General features: G+C 38.3%; 1 protein-coding gene across 3 annotated transcripts in view; it reads right to left on the minus strand.

The window, feature by feature from the left end:
• The window catches only part of CDH6 (cadherin 6), a 132,069-nt gene that overhangs the window by 20,002 nt on the left and 86,224 nt on the right, over nt 1-25,843 (minus strand). For all 3 annotated transcript variants that reach the window (XM_025866672.2, XM_073891065.1, XM_073891066.1), the window contains exons 3-7: nt 10,902-11,196; nt 7,748-7,867; nt 5,570-5,737; nt 3,083-3,270; nt 792-1,045 (exon numbers count right to left, since the gene is read on the minus strand). In XM_025866672.2, the coding sequence (XP_025722457.1) occupies nt 792-1,045; nt 3,083-3,270; nt 5,570-5,737; nt 7,748-7,867; nt 10,902-11,196 (1,025 nt within the window). The remainder of the gene's footprint in view (nt 1-791; nt 1,046-3,082; nt 3,271-5,569; nt 5,738-7,747; nt 7,868-10,901; nt 11,197-25,843) is intronic.

The following is a 25,843-nucleotide window of genomic DNA, read 5'->3' on the forward strand; positions in this document are numbered from 1 at the left end:
TCAGTCTGCTTACTTTTTTTTTTTTTATGGGGGCTAATTGATAGAATGATATTCTGATTTAGCAGTTTTCTCATCTAGTCAACTAAGCTACTGACTCAAGGCTGGAAGTTGTTGACTCCAGTGCTCTCATGATAAAATTCTAGAATACTAAAGCATCTGTGGTTTCAAAGAGCAATGAGACTTTCTTACAGCGTGATTTACAGCTAAGGTATATGGAATGTATAGGGAAAATAGAGCTTGCTTACATAGTATAAATTAGAATTCAGCTCTATTAATTTCCCCAGGATTTCTCAGACATATATCATGAAATGACTCTTATTTTTATCCATGTCTGAAAAAGAAAAACATTATGCATCCAAATGGAGCATAATTCTGCTTCTAAGTGTTATATGATAGGTTCTTACACACTTGAGAAACAGACTCAGCCCAGTGTCTTGTTTATTAAAAGTCACAGAGTTCTCTCCATGCCACTCTTTGACAAATCTAAGACCTTAAAGAAAAATTCCAGGCCATTCTGTTGTTATTTCCTTATACTATTTTCATGTAAGTAGTCAACTCCTATAGATCATTTTGTGTGTCCCCCCCCCCAATTTTGTGTTTTTTAGATTTGCACTGTTGCTAAAATAATGTTTATGTTGAGCAAGGAGAGTAAAGATGCTGTGTAGAGTATTTTTTCAGGAAGACACAAGTGTCTCATTGGAAAAAAGGATTAATTTTCTAACTTGTAGGTGATACTTGAATAGCAATTGTCTAAAGCTTCTGAAAGAGACAGGTCACAGGAGTGTGCTTACTTGACAGGATTCCTGGCAGCATCTGGATCTTGGGCTGTGACTGAGCCTATTGTCGTGTTTATCTGAGCATCTTCTCTTATCTGTAGGATGTAGGCCAGTTTGCTGAAGACAGGGGGCTCATCCACATCTTCCACCATAATTCTGACTGTAGCTGCATCTTTGAATGGACCCAGGTAGAGAAAGCGGGGTTCAACATGAGGATTGGAGGCTTCCACCTTGAGGGTGTACACTTTCTTCTTTTCAAAGTCCAAGAGCTTGGGGAGGGCAGGGGGAAGGGACATATTGGAAGCAACCAAGACACACAGAAAGACATGAGCTATTTTTAGTGCAAATCTAGGGTAAATGAATATGACCGTATTGCTTAGGAACATCACCACACAGTGTGAAATTGGGCAAAGGCATGGGAGTTCAGATGCTACACTGTCCTGATGAAAAGTGTGGGCTGAAACCACAGGGCAGTACACAGAAGTGTGGAAAAATTTAAAACCAATAAACCGTGTGCTTCAAAGCTAATAATTAATTTTGGTTATTTTTTTAATGATTGCATTTTCATCATGTACGGTGTAATATTTTCTCTCTCCTTTAGCACACTGTTATATGTGTATATCTGTAATGCTGTTGCCTTGCAAGTGGGTGCAAGGGTGCAAGGTATAATGGACAGGGAAGGGAACCTGGAAGCAGGAGTCTTGTAAGACCTGCTTTAAAAAAAATTCTTGTATTTGACTAGAGGGAGCCCTGTCAGGGGCAAGTTGGCAAATACGCAGTAGATTATTCTGTGTCGGATGTTGTCACATCTGGCTGTACTTGAACACTTAATGAGTGTTTTAAAATTTGCCAGTATCTGGCCCCCACCCTGGATCATTAAACCAAAATATCTGTGGTAGGGGTGGGAATCTATATGTTTAAATGCCTCCCCCAGTGATGCTGATGTGCAACCAGAATTGAGAACCACATGTTTGCATCATGACTCCCTTTTCCTCATTCAGATAAAATAGATTTAATATGGTTTTGTGGGGTTTTTTGTGTTTTTTTTTTGTGCACGTGCATGAGTTGATAAAATATTCCAAGTGATATCCTGATAAGGGCATTGGGCTAATTATTTGCCAATGAAAGTAATGATCATTGCTATCAGAGGTCTTTAGGAAAAGTATCTCTACTTCTTGAGACATAGTGAACCCAAATGCTTATTGCTGACTTTTAGTTTTAGATGATGATATCACAAGGCTCACTAGAAACACAATTAATCAAGATATTAGTGAATGTGATTTAGTTGGCTAGGCAAAATTTCAGTTTGAATCTGATAATGCACTAAGAAAATTAAAAAGGTTAATGCACACTAATGGGCTTCCTAATTGGTCTCAGTGTCGCTTAAACATGTTTTATTGTGTTTCCAGGTATGAAGACATGTAATCCAAAGCTTAAGAGGAAAGAATGTTCTCGTTATTTACATCCACCTATACTTATATTTACCAGCGAATATAACAGTGTGCTAAAGGAGAGAGAAAATATTACACTGTATGTGATGAAAGTGCAATCATTAAAAAAGGTAATCAAAATTAATGTGTTGTTAGCTTTGAAGCACACGGTTCATTGGTTTTAAATTTTTCCACACTTCTGTGTACTGCCCTGTGGTCCTAGACAATTTTGGGGGGTAAATAGTGAGTATATAGGGCAAAAATTGGAATTCAGAAATATAAAAAAATTATTATCGTGTTCCAAAGAGTAGCTAAAGAGCTCATAGGAAATTTGTGTTAATTTATTTCTGTGGTCTTTTTATACCCTCTTTCTCTCTCTCTCTAATTCAGGCCATCTTTATCACTGCTTGTGTTACTCTCTTCCTTCAAAGCGTGTATCAGAATTTATAACTATACACTTGTTTGTTTGCTTATTTGCTTCCTTGTCTCTTCTGCCTTAGATTGGCAGTTCTGTGGAAGCAGAGACCATTCTGTTGAATGTACTATTGCACCTCCTGCATCTAGAATAGTGTCTGGCACTGTTTGTTTAGTATTCATTGACAATATTTATTTTATGTACTTTAATGTATATTATTTATTTTTGTCATTTATTTACTTATTAGGAGGTTCTTAATAAGAATTTATTAAAAGTATGAAGTTAATGAATGCATCAGATTATCGAGGACTTCTAAAAGCCAACCATTAGATTTGGTGTTTAAAAAAAAATTAGTAAAATAATCCAGGGGAACGTTCATGTGAGACATAATTACCCTGGCTACTCGGGGACTGGAGAAAAGTGAATGTCTCATTTGCATGGTAGCTAACAAATGGCATTACCTTTTTGACAGTAATGACCCCTTCCTGGGTTTCCTGGTCGGTGACAACATCAAACATGTCCAGCCCCTCTCCCTCTGTAATGCTGTACTCAATTTCAGCATTTTCTCCCGTGTCAGCGTCGCTGGCTTTGATCCTGCCAATTGGTGTACCAGGCGGAGAAGATTCGGGGGTCTTAAACTGGTATGTACCTATTAATCACCAGACAGATATAAGTTAAGCACAGATGAAGGATGCTCTATCATAATAAAGACAAAACCTATTTTCTAACAGTTCTTTCAGACATTACTACGGATGCAGGCAGATTGTACTTTCCTCACGATAATTAATGGTGCTCAATCCTCCTTACATCCTTACTTTCATGGTTGTTAAGAATATTTCTTCTGTCATGACCTGTCTCTTTGCAGATGGAGAACACTTTTCTTGTCCTGTAAATAGGCCTCCAGGTTCATGGGTATGATGGCAAGAAAGACAAAGCTGCTCAGGGTGGGGGTGGTGCACAAGGTTTCGAAGCCCCCGTTGAATAATCTTAGCAGAAAGAATGGGAAAGAATTTAACCTGACTTGTGACTTCAAGCCAATTATGAGGTAGTTCTTAAAAGGGTTCTTTGTGTCATTGCTTATAACAACTGAAGGTGAAAATAAATGACAGCGATCTGGAGGATGTACCCAAGCAGACACTCACTCACCCAGGGAGCTGGTCTGGCTGTAGTTAGGGATACACATTAGATGCATTGAGAGAGAAAGCACCTAATTGTTTCTTCGACTAATCTTTTCTTTTAAATTTCATGACAGTATTTTTTCTATGCATAGGTTTCTCCTATTCTTATATCTGTATGGCTGAATTAAAACCTGTATTTCAGGGCGCCTGGGTGGCTCAGATGGTTAAGCGTCTGCCTTCGGCTCAGGTCCTGATCCCAGGGCCCTGGGATCGAGTCCCGCATCGGGCTCCCTGCTAGGCGGGGAGCCTGCTTCTCCCTCTGCCTCTGTCTCTCTCTCTCTCTCTGACTCTCATGAATAAATAAATAAAACATTAAAAAAATATAAATAAAACCTGTATTTCATAGATGTACACTTTTTTCATCCATTCAGTAAATGTTGGGCTCATCCTTGGCAAAATGATAACACAAGCCAAGGTTTTCCTCTAGAGTTTTTCTCCCCTCCTGTGCTTTAGTACATTATTCAGTAATGATCACAGGTCATCCAAGGAGAGAGCAAAGTGAGGTAACGTCCCTGTGGTATTCCAGGTGCTGGTGAATCCTTTTGTTATCCTTCCCCGGGGCATTCCCCTATTGAAAAGGAGGTTTTGGGGCACAGTATTGCTGATTCTGATATTGTCATTTCAGGCCTCTGTGGGGGAAAGTTTTAGGGCCTATAAAACTTTTCTTCTACCCATTAAATCAGAAATTAGTTTGATGCTCTGTTTTTTTGCATTTAGCTGTGATTAAATACTTGAAAAAACTAAAAAATAATTTAATGATTTCCTGTTGATCCATGTGTATCTCCATTATAAAAGAAGCCCCTATTAGCTGACCAACTTTAAAGAAATGCCATGATTGGGTAAGTGGGCTTTCTTTTTAATAGTGGGCAGCTATTTTCTCCTGGAAGACAGGATTCAGGTAGTTTACTTAGATCATGGTCAGAAATGAATTTTGTTCCTGGAAGAAAAACTACATTAAAACCAGTACCCACTTGAGGTGCTCTATGTGAAGGGCTCTAGTGTACTGCTTGATACAAAGTGGGCATTTATTTTTTTATTATTTTTTAAAGATTTTTATTTATTTATTGAGAGAGAGAGAGAATGGTAGAGAGAGAGCATGAGAGGGAAGAAGGTCAGAGGGAGAGGCAGACTCCCTGCTGAGCAGGGAGCCCGATGTGGGACTCGATCCGGGGACTCCAGGATCATGACCTGAGCTGAAGGCAGTCGCTTAACCAACTGAGCTACCCAGGCGCCCACAAAGTGGGCATTTAAAAATGTTGTTTTTCCTTCTTTTTTTCCTATCTAGTCATGAGAGTTAATGATTATAGAGAAGACTCTCCGTATCTCAATTAACCATAATATAGAAAACTATTTATGATTATAAATGGATTAAGTACATGGTTATTTCCCCGATTGTATTTTTAGGGACAGTAAAATGATAAATCCTCCCCTTATAAAGCTTTGTGAGGATTTAAAAGAGATTACATGACTGATTAAATTCACAAAACATAAAGTCAGTTTTTTTTTTTAACAAATAGCAGCATGCTTGTGTACATATGTTCTGCACAAGCAAATTTATGCCTGTGGTAGTCTTTTTAATAAAGAAAAGTAAAACAATGGTGTTAGCTTTACAACAATAACCATATCAGAAATTGCTCAGCTAATAAAAGTATGGTTCTTACTGAGGTTACTAATATTGATGATTAATAATAATGGAAAATAAACATCATTCTTAAAGTTAGAGTTTTACAGAAGTGCACAGAAGAAATTCATTCAATCAAATGTTCCTACTCTGGGGAAACCGGGGAGGGTTGTCGTTGACATCAGTCAGCGTAATGTTCACTGTGGTGGTCCCAGATAATCCCCCCATCTGGCCACCCATATCCTTGGCTTGAATCACCACTTGGTACTGCTCTCTGTTTTCTCGATCCATGTTGAGCAAAGCTGTCTTGATGATACCTATGGATGTGAAATTCAGAAGTGAAAAGGGATGTATTAAAAATACTTTATCAAATCATTTATTTATACAAACATGGATTGTTATCCACAATATGCAAAACACTATACAGATGTCATGGGTGACTTAAAGATGATTGTAGGTAGCCCTTATGCTGAAGGAAATTAAAACGACAAAGGGGAGATAGATCCATTAAAACAAACAAACAGACACCTATCATAAAAGGAGAGTAAGAACAAGCCAATACTGCAATAGTATAGATTGTAGGTAGTATAAATATCATGTGTTATAAGATTACATAGCAAAATATAACTTGACATGTGGTACAGTGTTATCCTACTTTAGCTGCTTGATAAAAGACATTTAAGTGTACTATGAGTAAATTGTTAAGCCATTTCCTTGAACTGACTCTTGAGTTTCACTTTACTGAATCGGCTAATTGCTCATCAAATATACCTATCATAGTGAATGTTCGGAGCATTTTCTAAACCACAAAACTATGGTCTTAAGAAAACACAGCATCAGTTCTCCCATAATTATCATCTGTATGATCCTAGAAAATTGAAGTTTTCCTAAAGCTGATGTGAGCATGAGTTCAACTGGCCCCAGCAGTGACCAATATTCTTATGTTAGGTTAAATTTATCTCTATTGTCAGGTAGTTATAAAATAAGTAGTTGAAAGAACTAAAAGTTTGCCTAATCTCTATGTAGGCTTTATGCTTAAATTAACAACATTCTTTCAAAAATCTTTATAGGCTTTGAAGGCTTTGAAAGCTTTAAAGACTTTATAACCTTCTTTGGTAGCACATTCCAATGCTTAACAACTAACGAAGCTGAAAATATCTTTTTTTTTTTTAATTTTTAACACGAATACCTCAGACAACAGGTCAGTTTTATTCCTAGAGTCCTGGCTTCAGTGAAATTGCAGCTGCATCCTGTTCTCCAATCACAGTACTTCTCCATTTAAATATAGGAGATCCCCTTAGCCTTTTGTTCTTTACGTTAGATATTTCTAATTTTTCATCCTTATTGTTTTTCAACTCAGCATTTTCTTTCTCCTTGGGATTCTTGCCAAGTTCGTTGCACCTCTTAACACATCAATTTCCAACTGGATCTAGTAATCTAGAAAGGTTTTGATTTCTACTAACAATAATGGATGCTTGAAAAATGTACAAAAGAAACTCAACTCCTATCATGATAGCAAAAATATGTGTAGAATTTAATGTACAGCACAGACGATATTTCCTAAGAAATAATTCGTCATAAGATAATATGCTACTCTATGGAGAAAACGCAGAAAAATGAGATGTTAAAACAAGGATTCCATTAAGGAATCCACTTTGTTGATTGGGATGGTCTCAGTTATGATGGGCTAGACAATGTCATAACAAACAAGGCAAAATCTTACTTGCTTAACACAGCTAACATTAATTTTTTTTCATGCTCTGAGTAGGCCAGCAAGAAGCTCTGCTCAGGATAACAGACATGCAGGCTGGAGACCAGTGTCAACATTGGTTTCCATCTGTGATCTCTGTGGCGGGAGGAGAGGAATGTGGATTGTGCACCAAGTCTAAAAGTTCTGCGTGGAAGTGACCTGGATCACAGCCACATTTATTGGCCCAGACAAATCTCCTGGCTACCTCTATCTTCAGAGCAGTGCAAAGAGATACCAAATAACTAGAAAAAGAAGAATTGGAATATTTGTAAATAGCCCTAATGGCTTTCAGAAGGGACTGGTCTTTAACTTTACTCCAAACTGGAAGAAAAAATAACATTGTAGAAGTTTTTCTGAATCTACCCTATATAAACACAATGGATGAAACATCCATTGTCAGATTTCTTGATTGAAATGGTGTGGATTTCATGTTTACAAGTATATTGCTGGCACTTGGCAGATGAATCTAAGAAAATTCAATTACACTGATTGTTTTTATAAAAAAATATGCCAGCTCAGCTGAACATGTCAATTAAAATTACAGATTGTAAAAAGAAGATCAAAAAGGAATTCTAACCTGTTTCTGATTCAACTGAAAAATAGGGCTGCCCCTGTAGGATACTATACACAACTTTAGCACTGTTCCCATAAGTTGGATCATCAGCATCAGTTGCAGTAACTTGGACAACAAATGTGCCTGTAATGACAGAAACATGAATTGAAAATAAATTAAGGGTCCATATGGATCCTTGATCCACACACACAAAGAGAAAGCATGATCTTACTTTTGTACAGAACTATCATGGCAAGGGAGTGGAGAACTTCAGGATAGTACTAGGTTAAATAGCCTTGGATTTCTCACTCTGAAGGAGTGTGATCAACATTCTAAATGTTGTAAGGGTTAGGTTAAAGAGAAGCATGGGGATGGTCATGACCTTGGGTGGAACCAATTCCAATCAATCTCCAAAGGTTGGGATTTGATTGGATTCTTGGTATGGTCGTCCTTGGAAGTTATCCAGACCTGTCAGTCAGCATCTTGCATTACTTTGTTTATGGGGATTAGTTTTGGGGTTCTCCAATCAGGAAGCCGCTTGTGATTTTGTTGGGAATTCTGTGTCATAGGTGCTCTCTCTCCTGGACTGTAACGTGCTTATCAAGGGCCTGTCAATGCAGCAGCTGCTTTGTGACCTCAGAGATGCCAGCCTGAGGACAAAGCTGAATAGGACAGAAAATTTCAGAGAAATAATTGAACCCAAATCAAACCATGTCCAAAGCCCACTTAACTTTTGACTTAAGTCTAACTTAAGTCAATAAATGCTTTTATCTGTTTAAACTAGTTTGAGTTAGGTTTTCTGTTACTTGCAAATAAAAGCACCCTAAATAATAAATCTACCTAATAATTCTAAGAGGTTGAAAGCCCTGAACCTTGAAAGAGGTAGTGTTGGGTTAAATAATTAATTAAAACACCAGAGTATTCACATCTGGAGCCTGTAATTCCAAAAAAAATTATTATAATTAAATGCACAAAGAAGGCTGTGATATTTTAGATCAGCATTCTTGTTTTAAGGACCGCAGTCGCCTAATAACCTTCAAAGTATTCCTAACCCCCATGAAATTCCACACAGATTTTTGTATTTATGCTTACATGTCTATTTCATTGAAGAGACTATCCATAGATTTTTATCTGATTCTCAAAGGGATCTGTGATTTCCAAAAAGGGTAAGACCCTCTGATGAAGATCATCTCATGGCTGACTTTTGATATTCATATCAGATAAATGGTAAGCATACTGTTAGAGGTCTCCAGTCCATGGAAAGGACAGGGAAGTTACATTCAGGGAATATTAGAAGTTTTATATTGCTTTTGTAATATCTGACCAATCCCGTTTTTTGAACAAATATATTGAACTGTGTTAGGGTTCGGTGCTCTGGATGTAGTATGTTGACACATGAGATAGAGCTCCCATCCTTGTAATGTGGGAAGGAAGGTGGGGGGAATGAGAACATTATATAATTTTAGACCGAGAGCTAATAGTAGAAGTCAACAAACACCCACATTCTTATTTGACATCAATATAAAATTTGAATGCTTTTAGAATATGATTATCTGGATGTTTGGGCACCTGTTACTTGCCAGATATTATCCCGGGGGCTCTGCACTTGTTTTCTCATTTCATCCTTACAATAATCCTTAGGAGTTGACTTTATTATTTTTGTAGATATGGAACTGAAGGATCAGAGACATCAAGTTACTGCTTATTAGTAGCATTTCAAACTCAGGTCTGTCTGACACCAAAGCCCATTTATACTACCCTGCTGCTGTCCCACAATCATGATGTAATTTCTTTAAGGTGCTTTTTTATATCATCATAATGATATGCTAATTTATGATAATGGTTAATATGAACATAACTGTGCCTGTGTGCAAATGAGAAAGCCTTCCCTTCCTCAAGATATGTTACTTCTAGCTACCCCCCAAATATTTGTAATACATATTAATTCTATAATGGCTTCGAAGGTGAATGGCACCCCCTATACTTGTGCAGTGACACCTTGCACATCAAGTTTTGTTTTCTGGAAACTGTTTTACTGGGTGGTGCTGACGATGAGAGGTGCTTTGTTAATTCTTCCTGCCTTTTACCCCATCGAGGAAAAATACTTTTTTCCTAACAAATCTTCCTTTTAAAAGAATTCTAATCCCTCTCTTTTGCTTTGCTGATGGTTTGTGGTTTTTCTAACAAAACAGAGTGGCTTTAAGTAATGAGATGAGCAACTTCTTGATGAGAAAGATTTAGAGAGTTTACAATCATTTCCATGGATTAGGTTTTTCCAAGTCTTGATACTGTGACCTAAAATGCCTCTGATATCTGACTCACAGGATTATGGAAAAGTTATTATTATGTATCTTAGCCCTTCTGAAGTTGACACTGAATGAAAATGAAAATAACCCTTTATACAAGTAGCTTAAAATTTGTCACTGTCTCCCATGAAGTATTTTAATGTGGCTAAGAGTGATGTCAGTAGCATTTTTTTAAAATTTGAATTCTGTTAACCTTCTCCCAACTTAAATAAATTAAAGCCATACTTATTAACTTTAGAATTAATTGGTAGTAGAGTTGTGCACAAAATATTAATTTACCATATTAATGTCATGAGAATCTTTTAATTTCCATCACTTAGTAAAGCATATATCCCCTAGACATTATCATCTGCACATTGTTTATGGATTTTTTTTTAAGTTTTCTTTGAGTCTCTTTCCCAAAAACATAGTTAATTAAAGCAAATGTCATTACTCTTCAGCCTGGATTGCAGATTCAGGCTTTTGTTTTACACTGGGGAAATCCTCACCTCAGGCCCAGTACCAATATGTGCTGAGAGAGGTGGAGAGGGCCACTATCTCTCAGCCTGAGGAACAGAGTGGGCACCTGGGGAGCAGAAAGTAGATGAGGTGATGTCTCTTTCTTCCTCCTGTTCTTGCCTGCCATTTTTCATCCCTTCATCATTAGAGGAAATGCTGTTTTCTTAAAGATAATGATAAAATGAGACTAGAGTAATATTAGGAAATGCAGGTGCACTTACAAAATAGGCCATAAAGGGAGTGTTTGAAATAGCATAGTTTTGGGATTTAACATCTACATTCACTCAACTCAGTAAATTTCACTCATAGGATCCTTTATTCAGTTGATGTACTAGAGGAGAAACATTGTATGGTTGAAATTGCATCTCACTCACCAACATCAGACATTTCAGGAACAGTGGCTGTGTAAACATCCTTGGTAAATATTGGTTCGTTGTCATTGATGTCATGGATCTTGATGATGAATTCGGATTCGGGCTCCACAGGCCTCCCTGTCCTTCTGTTTACAGCTTGAGCTCGAAGGATGTAAACAGGTTTTTCTTCCCTGTCCAGCCTCTTGGTGGCTTGGATATCCCCTGTGTTTTCATTGATAATGAAGAGATCTCCTGCTCCATCTCCTGAAAGGATATATTTAAGTGATCCATCTCCTCTATCCTGGTCTGAATGTAACTAGTGTAGAAAAACAAAAAAATTAAAGAAAGTAAAAGTCAAGCATGTGATTCTAAACTGTTTGTCTTTATGATGCTTGCTATGTCAACTTTCATTCAGTCCTTTCTGAGGGATGCAGGTTTGGGTTTTGTTTTGTTTTTCTCACTGTTTACTTAAATCCTCAATAGTAATACCATTTATTAATGAATATGTTTCCTTACAATCATAGAAATTTCCAATATTGGAACAGAGCTTATAGAAAATGTAATAATCCTTCTTTTGGAGAAGGGAATTCTAAAGGCCAGAGTAATAGCAAGATGCCCAAAGACATATTAGCCTGGTTAGAATGAAACTATTTTCACTATTTTCCTGACAGTACTCAGATTTTACAAATACACTCTCCTCCTCACTTTTATGTATCTGGACATGCAAGAGAAGCGATATGCTATTGAGAAAAGGAGTTTGGTTTTTGAAACAGAGACCTGAGTACATTCTACCTCTATATATTCCTATTTTGGTGAATTTAGGGAACCACCCAGTCTCCCAGTCTCCTTGAGTCTTATATGATGGAGTTTATAATCACTTTTCTGGGAAGATGTGATATTTATTTAATTACTTATGAAATTCAGCTCAAAGCATCTGAGAAACATCATAAGTGTTGTCATGAACAGTGCCTTGAAAATCCCTTGACTAGGCAATTTACAAGGTCACTTAGAACAAGAATATTTACTACTCAGAATTTCATTTAATATAGGTGAGGATCTTCTAAAAAGTGGAGCCAGACTAAAATGGAATAGTCTGCATTATGGAGTAGTGGGTGCCCTGCTCCTGAAGGTAATCCAGCAGAGGCTCTGATAAGACTGTCAGTGAAAGGCGTCTGGGTTAAGGGTTGAAGTGAATGCTAATATACCATTAAAATGGAAGATAATGATTCTAACTTGGTGACTTGCCCACGTTGCCTGTCTCAGCAATGATTTCTAGAGTGTTGAGTTCCTGTTGTGTCTTTGGTTCCCTTTTCCCATTAGAAAAAGTTTAGAAGGAATTTTCTTAGGTCTTCAGATAAGCTAACCCTCTTTACAAATTTGTAGAAGTGAAAATTGAGAACTATTTTAAAATCCTAGTTATTGGGTGCCTGGGTGGCTCAGTTGGTTAGGCGACTGCCTTTGGCTCAGGTCATGATCCTGGAGTCCCTGGATCGAGTCCCACATCGGGCTCCCTGCTCGGCAGGGAGTCTGCTTCTCCCTCTGACCCTCTTCCCTCTAGTGCTCTCTATCTCTCATTCTCTCTCTCTCAAATAAATAAATAAAATCTTAAAAAAAAAAAAGGAAAAGGGGTTCTGTGCTGCCATAAGTTTGGGAAATACTTCAACTTCTTTTCTTGGGCGTCACCCAGTTCACCCAGTGTACATTAACATATTAAAGGCTGTGAATGCCCACAGTTCAAAACCGTACTTGATTTTATTTAATCTAGCTTTCCTGAACATTCCTGGGTGAAGAATCCTTTTTGGATGTTGGCAGTCCCGAGGACAGTTTTCCAAGAAACACACTTTGGGGACCATGAGCTAACTGAATCCATCATCGTAGAGTCAAGAAAACAAAGGCTCCAGTTTATGTAGGGTTTTCAAAATCATACACCTTTTGTGAAAGTCAGAAGACTAGAACTTGAGCACAAGAAGAGGCCCTATAGATTCTTTGGTGCAACCTCCCTGTTTTTATAGAGATTGGGAAACTGTGTCCAAAGCCACACAGCTAGTGCTAGTTAATAGCAGAGTTTGAAGAAGAGAATGTTATTCATACAATTAGTAGCCTTGAAAGCAATTTGGCAGAAATAATGGAAGATAAATGGGAATGGGGAGGGAATTGCTTAGAAGTGAGACAAACGCCATAAGAAATGTAAAACAAAAGAGGACTCCATGATTTGTGTAATGTGATATGCTAAGGAAATGTTGAAACCGTGATTACACAGAAAGAGCCACTGGGGAAAGTTTAACTCTCCATCGTCAAATTCTAATGACTGAAGAGAGCTCTTAAAAAGCTATTTCATTAACTCATGACTAATGAAACCAACATCACTGCCCATTGGCTCTGGCTTCCGGGCAGCCCTGGTCAGCAAACCTGGCAGTGTGGGGGGCACCGCACCAGAGTCCCAAATAGGAGCTGTGTTCATTCTCTCTCACTCACCACGTGTAAGATCATAGCAGAGTCAGTTAACCTCCCTGAGCCAAGATCCTTATCAATGAAATGAGGATACTGAACCACAGGACAAGGCTTTCGGGAAGATCTAATTAGAGACTGTACATATTCTATATTAACTCCTCTGTAAACATGCCGTAAAAGCACATTTTAAGATACCATTCCTGTTAGCTCCTCTCTCCTAATAAGCATGTTTTGACTCTTATTTTGACTTTGAGAACTTTGTTGTAAGGACTTTGAAAACCCAATTTTACAAACACATGGCATCTCCAAGGCAAAATCTGTCATCGAAAGCTAGTATTCTTCTACTGGGTGGCAGTTGCTGTCTTTCCATGTGATGTATGATACTCTGCCTTCCACTAGATTGTAGACTTCCCTTGCTGGTTCTTTCATCACCCTCAATATGTAATTGTTGCACACTTAGTAGGTGAATACCACATCTGGTCACAAGATTTATTCAGGTAAAAGTAATCAGAAACTTATTTTTAGCTGTCAAGAGAGACCATTTCGGTGACTTATAGAACAAACACCCGAGACGCTATGAAAGGGCAGTGGAGACACCGACTAAGAGTGTGAACAGGATTGCTCTCCAGATCCCAACTCTGATTTATCAATATTTGAAAACTAGTGGGAAAATGCATCTCTTTACACAGGCGTTGTCTGATAATAAAACAATTTAACCTCATCCCCCTCAAAGTGCAGTGCCTGTTTCTGAGAGAGTGCAGAGAGCAGAAACCTCCAGAAGCCTTGGTGTGTTCTTTCTCCTTCCGCTGAACTCCCCTGGGGCCAGTTCTTTTCTCTCTTCTTGGGGAAAAGAGGAAACATAAGACATCAGTGCTAGAGAAAGTGGCGGTGGCAACCAGACATTAGGGGTTTATTGAGCACTTAGATTTTAATTGGATTTTTTCTTTTGTGATGTCATTCATCATGGCCACTGTAAAAGGCAGAAGTAAAACAACAACAAATAAAAGGTTGTAGGCTGCCCGAGGCATGTTTTGACTAATTTCAGTTTAATGCGGCTGTTCCATTAAGTTTAATCATCTGGCTCACTTTTAACGATTCACCATCAAGTAAAAATTATCCGCTTTCCTCAGAAAGTCACATCTCATCGGGGGCTGGCAGGACTTTTTACTACTGTATTTGCAGCATTTTGTTCCAGAAGGGGCTTGTGGTCTTTGTTTTTCTGTTGATTTATTGTTATTTTCAAGTGCAACACATTGACAAATAAAGACGGGGATTTGGGGTTGTAGACACGGCCTCACGGAGGGTCACGCCAGAGCAGTGCCGGGCTGTTTTTACCGGCTCTATGTCCCAGCTCTCAACTGGACTTGGACTCCAGTTCAAGGGTATAACACTAATTGTGCTGATTTTTAGTGGTTTATGAAACGAGCTAATGCCGCCCTCTGCCTCCCATGACCTGTGTGTCACTGAGTCACTATCTGAGTCAGTAATCAAACTGAGTCTTCTAAGCATATGCATCCCTGCGACAGAAAACAGAGTCTAAACCTGAAAGCGGTTATAGGATTTTTTGCTGAGGTAAAAAAAAATTAGATTATGGTGAATATGCTTGTAGAGTATAGTGCAAATGTTATGTGGCCATTTGTGAAAGGTAAAGGTTGGCAATCGGATATGTCACAGGGAAGTCAGAGAACAGTTGTGAAAAGGTGTCTGAATAGCACTGATGTGGAAAAACTGGAGTGATAGCAGAGAGAGAACACCTTTTGCTAACTAGACTATTATTTTAAATTAAGAAGATAAGTCTACAGTCAAGTTAGGACAAACTGAGGCTTCACTGAATTCAATATATATATATAAGGATATATGTATATATACATACATCTCTCTACATAATGCATGATACATAGTGCTAGTGTGAAGGCTTGTTGGGTAGAGTTTATACCAGGAAGACATTCAACCTTGCTTGAAGTACGTGGAAGGAATTAGAAATAGATTCTGTTTTAGAGATTATAGGGCCAGTAAATAAAAGTATCTTTCAATAAAATTTTGTTACATGTTTTAATATGCTGTATTTGAATGCTAATGATTTAGTATAAGTTAACTAATTTATATCTGATGATTGCTTTACAAATGAAAACGCTGATGGTAGCACGTTATTGTGGCAGGTTGTTGGAACTGGTTAGAAATGGGGCAGATTCTCAGGCCCCACCCACCTCCAAAATCAAAACCTCAAGGGGTGTCGTCCAGCAATCTGTGTGTGTGTGTGTGTGTGTGTGTGTGTGTATTTAAAGATTTTATTTATTTATTTGAAAGAGAGAGAGAGAGAGAATGAGCAGGGAGAGTGGGAGAGGGAGAAGCCAACTCCCCACTGAGCAGGGAGCCCAGTGTGGGCTCAATTCCAGGACATTGGGATCAGGACCTGAGCCGAAGGCAGACACTTAACCAACTGAGCCACCCAGGAGCCCCTAGCAATGTGTGTTTTGAGAAGGTAATTCTAATGAGTGTTCAAGTTTGGGAACCACTGCCTTAACTAGTACAATCATAATAGTTAAAAGCATAGCCTTGGGTAGAGGAAAGAAATGGGCACAGGGGTGCCTGGCTGGCTCAAGTCAGTGGAGCATGCAACTCTTGATCTCGGAGTTGTAAGTTCTAGCCTCATATTGGTGGAGATCACTTAAAAAATGAAAGATCTTAAAAAGAGAGAGAGAGACAGAGAGAAATGGGTGGAAATGCATGCTAGGCACTAGCTGTGTAACTTTGGGGAACTTAGTTAATCTGTCCACGTCTCAGTTCTCTCATGTCTATGAGAGCAATAATAACGATACTGAGTCTATAAGTACGTTGCTCTGAAAATTAATAAAATAACATATGTAAAACGCCTCACAGGAGGCCTAACTCAGAGAAATGCTTCCACAAATCATTCTCGCATCATAAACATGAAGTATTCAGAAGGTGGAAAGATTTGGGTCTGAATTCTGACTTTCCTGCTAATTAACTAAATTAGTTAGATTAACTTAGTTTCATTCTGTCATCTCTAAGATAGAACTCAGAATAATGAATTTTTCCGGCGATTCCTCCTCTACTTGTCCCTTAAAAGTTGGTCACCCTTAGGCCCATGTCTTAGGTCCTTGTCTTTCCTCATTTCACATATACTCCCCTGATGAGATCGTCTCTCTGTCTTCCTGTATTCAAATATTATCTGTGTGCCCTTGATGCTCAAATCTATAGATGACCCCAGGGCAGACCATTTTCTCAAGATCCAGAGTCAAAGATGCATTTGATTTCCAGGCGAGTCTCTTGGACAACTTACACTCAGGACTTCTCAATTGACTTCATCACCTCCTCTCCAAACCTGCTCCTCCTCTGTATGTCCTGTCTCTGTGAAGGCCACCAGAGTCATCCTAGACCCTCCCCTCTACCTCCATCATCCATTTCATTAAGCCACCAAACTCCTGTCAATTCTACCTCTTACATCTATCTCGACTCACCTACTTGTCTTCCTTTCCACCACCCTGGTCCAAGTCACCACCATTTCTCCCTGGTTTGTTGCAGTGAGGACCTCCTAACACACACTCTGTCTTGCTTCCTCTCAGTCTATTTTCCTTTCTGTAACTAGCCCGACTTAAACAGTAACAACACCAACTCTAAGGATGCCATTCTCTTCTAATTAAATCCTCCAGGGTTTTCTCTTTACTCTCAGGATAAAAGTGCCCATCCTCACTCCTTAACACAGCCTCTAAAGTCCTCCATGGTCTCTGCCCCTTCGCTAGCCTCCTCAGCCACCATTCTCTCCCTGACACTCCTTATTTCAGCATACTCTGCTTATTGTAGTATCGAAAGAATGTGTTAGTCTCTTTCATATCTAGGTCTCCCTGCATATGGTCCCCTTGGCATAAAGTCCTTTTGAACAATTTTACCTGGGTGATCCCACGCATACATCAGGTCTGCGTCATCTCTTATCTCCTCAGGAAAGCCTTCCCTAAGCTACTAGTCTAAGTTAGATTCCTCTGTTACACATTCTCAATTTATTCCCCACTTAGCCATTAGCGGATTCTGTCTTTTTGATGACTTGTTTTCATGTTACAATCAGCAAATAGCTAGATTGGAAGTTTCATGAAGGAAGGCCCCCAAACTGTCTGGTTCATTTCTGTATTCTCAGCACCTGACATACTAGCCCATTATAGGTCCTCAATAATGAATGATTTCAAAGAATGAGTGAATGAATGTTGTAAAGATAAAATTGGACAAAATATCAATAATTAGTGAAGGTTTCTGACACATAAAAAGCCATCAATAAATCTTAGTGTCCTCCATCTCCTGTCTTGCTTGATTTTAGTAATAACTCTATGTACCAAGGTTCTACATTCCTGAAGTTGCCAGATCATTTAACAATCACTACCAAACACTAGGCACATGATCTAATCTGAGCAATCTGAGGGAGAAATCCAAGTTATTGCCTCAGATCTAAAAATACTTCTTTAATAACCAATGAAATCTTAATACAATAATAAAGCCAACTTGTATTGGCTTTGTTGAAGAGAGTAGACAAGTTATAAGTATAGCAAGTACACTAACCATTATAAGTCCACTGAGTCTTGGGGCAGAAGTCACCTGTTAAGGGTGAAGAAGCTTCAAGATTTATTGTGCTATATTTGAGATATCCTCCTATTGCAGAAACGAATGGATAACAAATGGAAAATGCTCCATTTCGCAGAAACATTGTTCTATAATAAAACTAATTTAACTTTACGAACCAAGACCATTTAAAAAACATGTATGGGCCTGCAGAGCTGCATGAGACAGTGAATAAAAAAGCATCACACTTGCCTTCTGCAAACTTGCAGTTTAGGCTTGGAAGTACTGACTCAGAATAAAAGCAGAAATTAGACACTTGAGCACTTTTATTAAGTATTAGGAATAATAAGGTAAGTAAAAAGCTGGAGAATGGCAAACAAGGAACTTGTAAATTGGACAAGGGGGAGTCAGGGAACATGTCAGTCCTTGGAGGGTTTATGAAGACTTCTTGGAGAAGGTAACATTACTGATAGGAGAAAAATGACTGAGCATCCAGCATGAGCATGTGGCAAGGTTTCCAGGCTCAGTGTGGGAGAAAATCAGAGGAGGCTTTGAGAATGTGCCTGGGGTAATAAAAGCAATAAAGTCAGCTAAAATAGAAACATGCCTTCCCTTGAGTTGCTGGCCACATATTTGCGCACACTGCACTCAGATGTGCAAGGAAAGATGCAGCTTCCTTATTTTTTTAATAGTTTATCCCTTAAGCTCTAATCCCATTGAGTATTTGGAACTCAATATTAGGTTGCACATCGAGTCAATAATTTAGTGCAATCCAATAACGTCTACCTGATTCAATAATAGAGTCTCTTTAGATAACTCTTTTAGATAAATCTTAGTCTTTCTGGCTTCTGCTTTTTCCCTTTGCCCTGATCCAGTCCAAGATACCATCTGGGTGTATAAAGAAAAGAGACTCACATGGCCTGTGTCAGAGGGAAATTTGGGGGCTTTTGGAGCCAAGGGCAGTCCTCATATTGCCCTCTGGCCCACTGGTTTCTAGACCATATCTCTCATCCATTACTTTCCTCAGTGGTATCTGTGCTTTTTGGCAGATGGAAACATGACTCGATTCTCCAAGATCAAAGCTAGGTAGCTCCATCCTGCCTGCCTTATTGTCATCAGAAAAACCCTCTGATGTCTGACTCTGACTCTTCCATTGCCCTTGGCTCCTGTGGTCCTGGCTACAGGGTTGCTTTGTCTTTGATAGGTATCATCTATGATATCATCCATCCTTTTCTTGCCCTGGAGAAGCCCGGGAAAGTCTCCTGAGAGCTAAAAGGGGCTTCCCCTTCACCACATGATTGCCTCAAAAGGAAATGGACAAAAACCAGTGTGCTTTCACCTTTAACCCACAAACTTGCCACTGTCCCCCCGGGACTTCAGATGCATAACCTCAAGGCTGTAGAAAGGACTTCAGATACACATAGAACTGTGTGTTTCTGTGTTTAATAGCCAGGACTGCGAAATCCCTCCCTTGGTTTCAGGAATACCCTACCAAATAGGTTTCAGTGGGAGGAAGAGGCAATTCCTACTATAAAATCAAGAAGACAATGGGAGTGGAAGCATGACCTGCAGCCCCGAGCCTGGCACCAATAATTTTTGGTGACTGTATTTATAAATGGAATTCGTAAGTTTTGTTCTAGTTGGTTAGGCCCATCTCTTAATAACATTAAGTGGGCTTGAAAAGAATCTAGAAAATCTCTTTTTCTCTAACAAAACTTAGGATCAAGCAGCCTCCATATCCCATGTTCTTTCAAGTATACTATGTTGCCCTGTATAACGACCTAAAAAATTATATTCTTCTATACAATATAAATAATTTGACTGATTTTTATAACAGTGGAAATACTTTATCTTTAAACCATTCTCTTGTATGATTCATCAATTTGACAACCGGTCTGGCTGGGATTCGGGAAAAAAATAATAGCAGACATCTATTAAGCCTGTTCTGTAGGCCAGGAAATGTGCTGAACTCATTACATAGATTATATAAATTGTTACTTATCATGACACTCTTCATATTTCCTTTTAACTGTTGAGGAAACTGAGGCAAATTAAGAGTTAAGTAATTTCTTAGCATTATACAACCAACAGAAGCAGAATTTGAATCCAGATGATCTGATACCACAGTGTATTCGGTTAACCATAACACAAATATTATCTCTGAATGTTTACATTCAGGTATATGAACATTCATTTAAGGATTACTTTGTACCAAACAATATTTTAATTAATTAATTTATTTTGGGGGGGAGGGGCAGAGCGAGAGGGAGAGAGCGAGAGAAGCAAACTCCCCACTGAGTGTGGAGCCCAACTCAAGGCTTGATCTTATGACCCTGAGATCATGACCTGAGCTGAAATCAACAGTCAGATGCTTAACAGACTGAGCTACCCAGGCACCTCCCAAACAATTTTTTAAGTGCTGAATTACAAAGATCTATCTAATTCAGGATTTTCAGCCTCTGCACTATTGTCATTTTGGGCTAACTCTTTGTAGTGGGACCTTTCTTATGCATTATAAGATGTTTCACAGCATTCCTGGCCCCACTCATTAGACACCTATAGGACTTTTCAAGTTATGAGAATAAAAAATGTCTCCAGATGTTGTCACATGTCCACTGGGGGACAAATTTCCTCCATTGAGAACCAGTCTGTCTGTCTATCCATCTATCTGTCGTCTATCATCTTTCTATCCTTCCATTTTTTTTCTCATTTGTGTACCTTGTAACTTTTAAAATACATTCAAATAATACCATACAGATTCTGCATTTGCAGAGATTCCCCATGACCCAACTCAATTCAATCTTTTCTCTTTTGTTAGATTTAATAACCATTGAAACAGACCTTGGGTTATGTGGAGGAGAATTTCTGACAAAGTGCTAAAAGCTAAAGAATTTTAAATCTAAACTCAGGAGAAATTTATTAATCCCCATGACATTTATCTTTTACGCTCAATACCTTGAATTTAATGTCAAAAGTACCAGAGTAACTATAAAATGAACAAAACTTCACTGCTATAATAGTTGTGGTAGGCAGAATAATAGCTCTCCCAAAGATATCTATGTCCTAATTTCTGGAACTAGTGAGTAAGTTACCTTCCCTGGCAAAAAGGATTTTACAGATGTGATGAAGATAAAGGTTTTTAGACAGGGAGATGAGCCTAGATTAACCAGATGAGCCTAATGTAATCACCAGGGTCCTTATAAGGGAAAGAGGTAGGGGAGAGTTGGAGTCAGATGGAAATGTGATGATGGAGTAGAGGTCAGTGTGTGTGTGTGTGTGTGTGTGTGTGTGTGTGTGTGTGTGTGAGAGAGAGAGAGAGAGAGAGAGAGACAGAGAGACAGAGAGACAGAGACAGAGACAGAGACAAAGATTTGAAAATGGTAGGCTGCTGACTTTGAAGATGGAGGAGGAGCCTATGAACCAAGGTACATAGGCAGCCTCTAGAAGCCCAAAAAGTCAAGGAAACAGATCCTTTCCTAGAGCCTGCAGAAGGGCATCTTGCAGACACCTTGATTTTAGCCCAATGAAACCCATTTCAGACTTCTGAACTCCAGAATTGTAAGATAAGGTTGTACTGTTTCAAACCATTAAGTGCACGATAATTTGTTTCAACAGCCGTAGGAAACTAAGGTGGTAGTTCCTTATCTTTGGAATTCAGGGTGGACTGAGACTGAATGTGGTCCTTCAAAAATCCCAGGAAAGAGTGGAGAACACTCACGTTTGATGAGCACTTACTATGTGTCATGTACTACAAGAAAGTGTTGTGTGTTACATCAGTTAATTCTTATGACTCCAAGAGCTAACCTTTATTTTCCCCATTTTTTTTTTTTCTGGAGAAACTGAGGTCAGGGAGGTTAGGTAATTTACCCAAAATTCAGGGCAAGGCCAGGAAGGATACCAAGATCTGCCTGACTCCAAAGTCTATGCTCATTCACACCAGAGCATATTGCCAAACAGCACTCCCCAGGATGATTACAAACATTTCTGGATTTGTTGTATTTATTATATTAGACCCCAGGCTAGGTTATTTGTAAATTCTTTTGGCACAAATGATACAAACTGTAATAGATGTTGTTGTTCATTTGGGATTTATCAATTAAACAATTGCCTTTTGGTTTATTCACTGCGTGAAGTTATTTCCCCAAAAAGGCATTGTTTACTGCCTTTAGCTTGACTCTGGAAGTCCAAGGTCTTTGGCAGACTACGACATTAGTCTCAGCTTCTGCTTAGTCTAACATTTTCATTTTCAAAAAGCCAGTGGTAAATCAAGCTGAGAACCAGATACCCAGTTAAAAGTTGATTTAGTAAGGCACTGTAACTCACTGGTAACAATCCTACCTTTTTGCCTTATGGTGTCATCTCTTTAGTAATTGCTAAATCTAAGGACACGTGCCCACACACACCTACACACATGCTCCTTGTGCCCCCCCCCTCGTTTCCCCTCTCACTCTGACACATACACTTTGGAAGAAAATATTAACAGATAAATGCAGACATTTGAGACATGATGACTCAAATGGCAGAAATTTTTTAAAAAAATATTTCTCACTAGCTAATGGACCTTTCCCAAAATGGGTTTTTCTTCAGAAGTAAAAAATATATTGGATATAATATTCTTATTATAAAAAGTTAAAGTTATATCTTTATAAAACAAGTAGTTTGCTTGAGAGAGGGACTGTTTCTTGTTCAAATTCTTAACAAGCATCGTGTATGTACTCAATAAATGATGACTAAAGGGAATTCTGTAACCTACTCAAAAAGTTCTTGTGAATGATCCTAGGAGAGAAAATTATGAGCTCATTCATTTATTAGTTTTTCTTGCTTGGGAACCAGTTCATAAGTTTATGATTTGAACAGTTCCTTTTCCTTTCCTTTCCTTTCCTTCCTTCCTTCCTTCCTTCCTTCCTTCCTTCCTTCCTTCCTTCCTTCCTTCCTTCCTTCCTTCCTTCCTTCCTTCAAGAGACCAGTGAAACAATCTCAGTGAAGAGAAATATGTACAATCTAGATGGCCAGGCTGGGGAAAGTGTTCTCATAGTGAGTTAGTGCCATGAATTTGAGGATTCTTCTCATAGAGCTCCAACTCCTACACATTTATGCTATTGTTTAATCTGCCCACCATGTCTAAAATACTTTCTGCTACTCTAATAGCTTAATAATGTGGTGTAAGGCAGGAGTATTAAACTCAAACACATCAAAAAACCTGGAGCACTCTGCTGGTAGTGACACTGGTCTTTTACCCCCTCTGGGACCGTTTTCTCACACCCAAAAGGATTTAATCCTGCTCAACTGGAAGTGTGCTTGTGCGGTCATTCAAGGAACACTTGTATGCAAGAGTGCTTCATAAATTGTAGCACCTGATAAAAGTGTAAGAAAACATTATCATTGCTCTTTATCTCTTTACAAATTTTCTGGAATACTCTTTGCCTGCCAGGGAGTGATTTCTTTTGTGTTGTATTTTCTATTCTGTCTCTCCTCATCCTACACCCTCCCTTTCCTTAGAAATTACCTGATGGTTTGCCATTGCAGTAAAGTTCCAACGATGACATTATCATTTTAAAACTCTAGTAAGTGATGTCTAGACTGTTGAAAGGGAGATAAAATGGAATAAAATACTGCCACTCAAGTTTGACCAAGTCACTTACTTTTCTTGATTTGGTTTTAAAAGCATTTTCCTCTAAGAGGCAGGTGAATCAGTGATCCACCAAGATCAGAGCTTTTGCACAGGTAAATAGCCCCTCCCTTTCTTACTCTTTTTACGTAATACCTATAGTTGGGAAGATGGATAGAACACTCAAGATATAAATCGTCTCATTACAAAGAGAATTTTTTCTTTCTTTTTATTGTACCTATATGAGAAGATGGATGCTAGCCTAACCTAATGTAGCAATAATCATTTCACAGTATATGTAAATCAAACCATCATGCGTTGCACCTTAAACTTGCACAGTGATGTATGTCAATTATTTCTCAAAGTAGAGAAAGAAGATACAATAGAATAAGAGGTAATTGTTTATAGTCCATTCTGCTTTGCTTGATTTCTAAAGGGGAAGTTTGCTTTTCAGGGGGTATTTACCTTCATTGGGGTTGAGGGGTGGGGGAGATGGGGGTGGGGGAAGAAGCTCTGGGCTATAGATTAAGTAAGGAAATGAGCCAGAGTCCTATGCTTTACAATTTGTGGAAAGAAAACAATAAAACATGCTAAAATTTTGCATGATTGTATGTTAAAGCAGAATTTTTTGGCATCTTCTCTTTCCTGTTTCTCTTCTAAATTGTACTGGTATATAAATGGTAGAAAGAGTTAAGATGAGATTATTTTCCAGAAATGATTATTTTTCCTCTGAAAACTCAAAATATGTTGATTGGGAGAATATATAGTTGGTACAGAAAAGAATTAGTCATTATATAGAATTTTTCTCTCCCTGTATTATCACATTTTTCTCCATAGTTGATTTTTTGTGTGTGAATTATTGCAATCAGTGTTTTCTGGTCTTAAATGATTTCTTTTTTACCACACACTTGAATTGTCTACACAATGTAGCTTCCTAGGAGTTTTAAGAAAAATGTGCTTTCTATTGGCCAACTCTCACTTTTTCCCATTTTGCTTCAAGCTTCCTTAAAGGGACCCTAAATGTTGTCTGGTTTTCATTTGTAAAATTCTTAAAGGAATGAACTTTTGTGATATGATATTATTTGCTGTATATTCTCTTTTTGCTTTCCTTGTTTATGCACATACAGCTGTGTTGTCTTCAGTTTCTCTGGTTTGCACTAAGGTAGCTTGAGCTTTTTCCTATTGTATCATAAAGTATTTGTGTCATTTTGATGTGAAATATCCAGAGGTAGCTTCCATGGAAAGACGTAATAAATTTGGTTTATATGTTTACTACCTAATATATCCTTGAACTTTAAAGACTTTAGATTTTCACTTGTCAACCCAATGACACGAAACACTATCAGTGATATCCATATCAAACTATGCACACCAATAAACTGGGAAACACTTCTAGATGACATGGCAGGTTTTTATCTCTTCAGTCATTGCAGCTTAATTCAAGTAATATTTGGCTGTTTCCAAGGTGCAAATCTGTGCCAAGCACTTTTAAGACTACAAAGATGAATAAAACATGTAGTCTAGGGTCCTGCAGAGTTTACAAAGATATAAGTATGGGAAGATTCAAATTTAATATCTAAAGTACTAATTGAAAAAGGAGCCCTGGGACCCAATATAAAACACTACTCAATATATGGAAGGTCAAAGTTGAACTTTAAACAAAGAATTAATTATTTCACTCTTAAAAAGGTGAAACATTCAGGGTAAGAAATTAAGTCAAGAATGATTTTTCCCTCAGTAAAACTTTGCTTCAATAATATAAGGAGATTACAATATTAATTCCAACCTTACAACTTAATTATGATTATTCCAACTTAAAACATGAGTATACCCTGAGTGCAATCGTCATTTTTTGCATTGTTGGATGCATCTAAAAATAATGAGACCTAATTAGACTCTTAACATTTCATGGCCATTTAAATAATATTAACTCCAAATTGTGGTGTAAAGTGATGATGTTTTAAAATGAGATAATAAATAGCCTTAATAGGAGGATCTACAGAAGTTACCAGGATCATCAAACGACGTGAAGTGTAGTGCACACTTTATTTTTAGTTTGATTGGGATAATAAGGAAGACTTCATATTTTTACATATGAGTAGTTCTCTGAATTGCCTTATGAGTCACATCTGCAGTTGCCTTAGCTGCTTGGCACCGTCTTCTGGCCCATCATACTTGACTTCATGGAAGGAGATTGAACATTAGGGGAATAATCCCCTGGGCACCTTTGGTTCTTCCTTCTCTTCACCGTTCCTGTCCTTTGAGGGCACACTTGATTGCAGGGTACCTTCCCTTCTTAGCTGGTCTTCCCTTTGTGAGCATGATATGCCAGACC

This window comes from Callorhinus ursinus, unplaced genomic scaffold (assembly GCF_003265705.2).
Source record: "Callorhinus ursinus isolate GAN/ISIS: 27379988/994484 unplaced genomic scaffold, GSC_fseal_2.0 scaffold3, whole genome shotgun sequence".
In the NCBI taxonomy this organism is placed as follows: domain Eukaryota; kingdom Metazoa; phylum Chordata; class Mammalia; order Carnivora; family Otariidae; genus Callorhinus; species Callorhinus ursinus.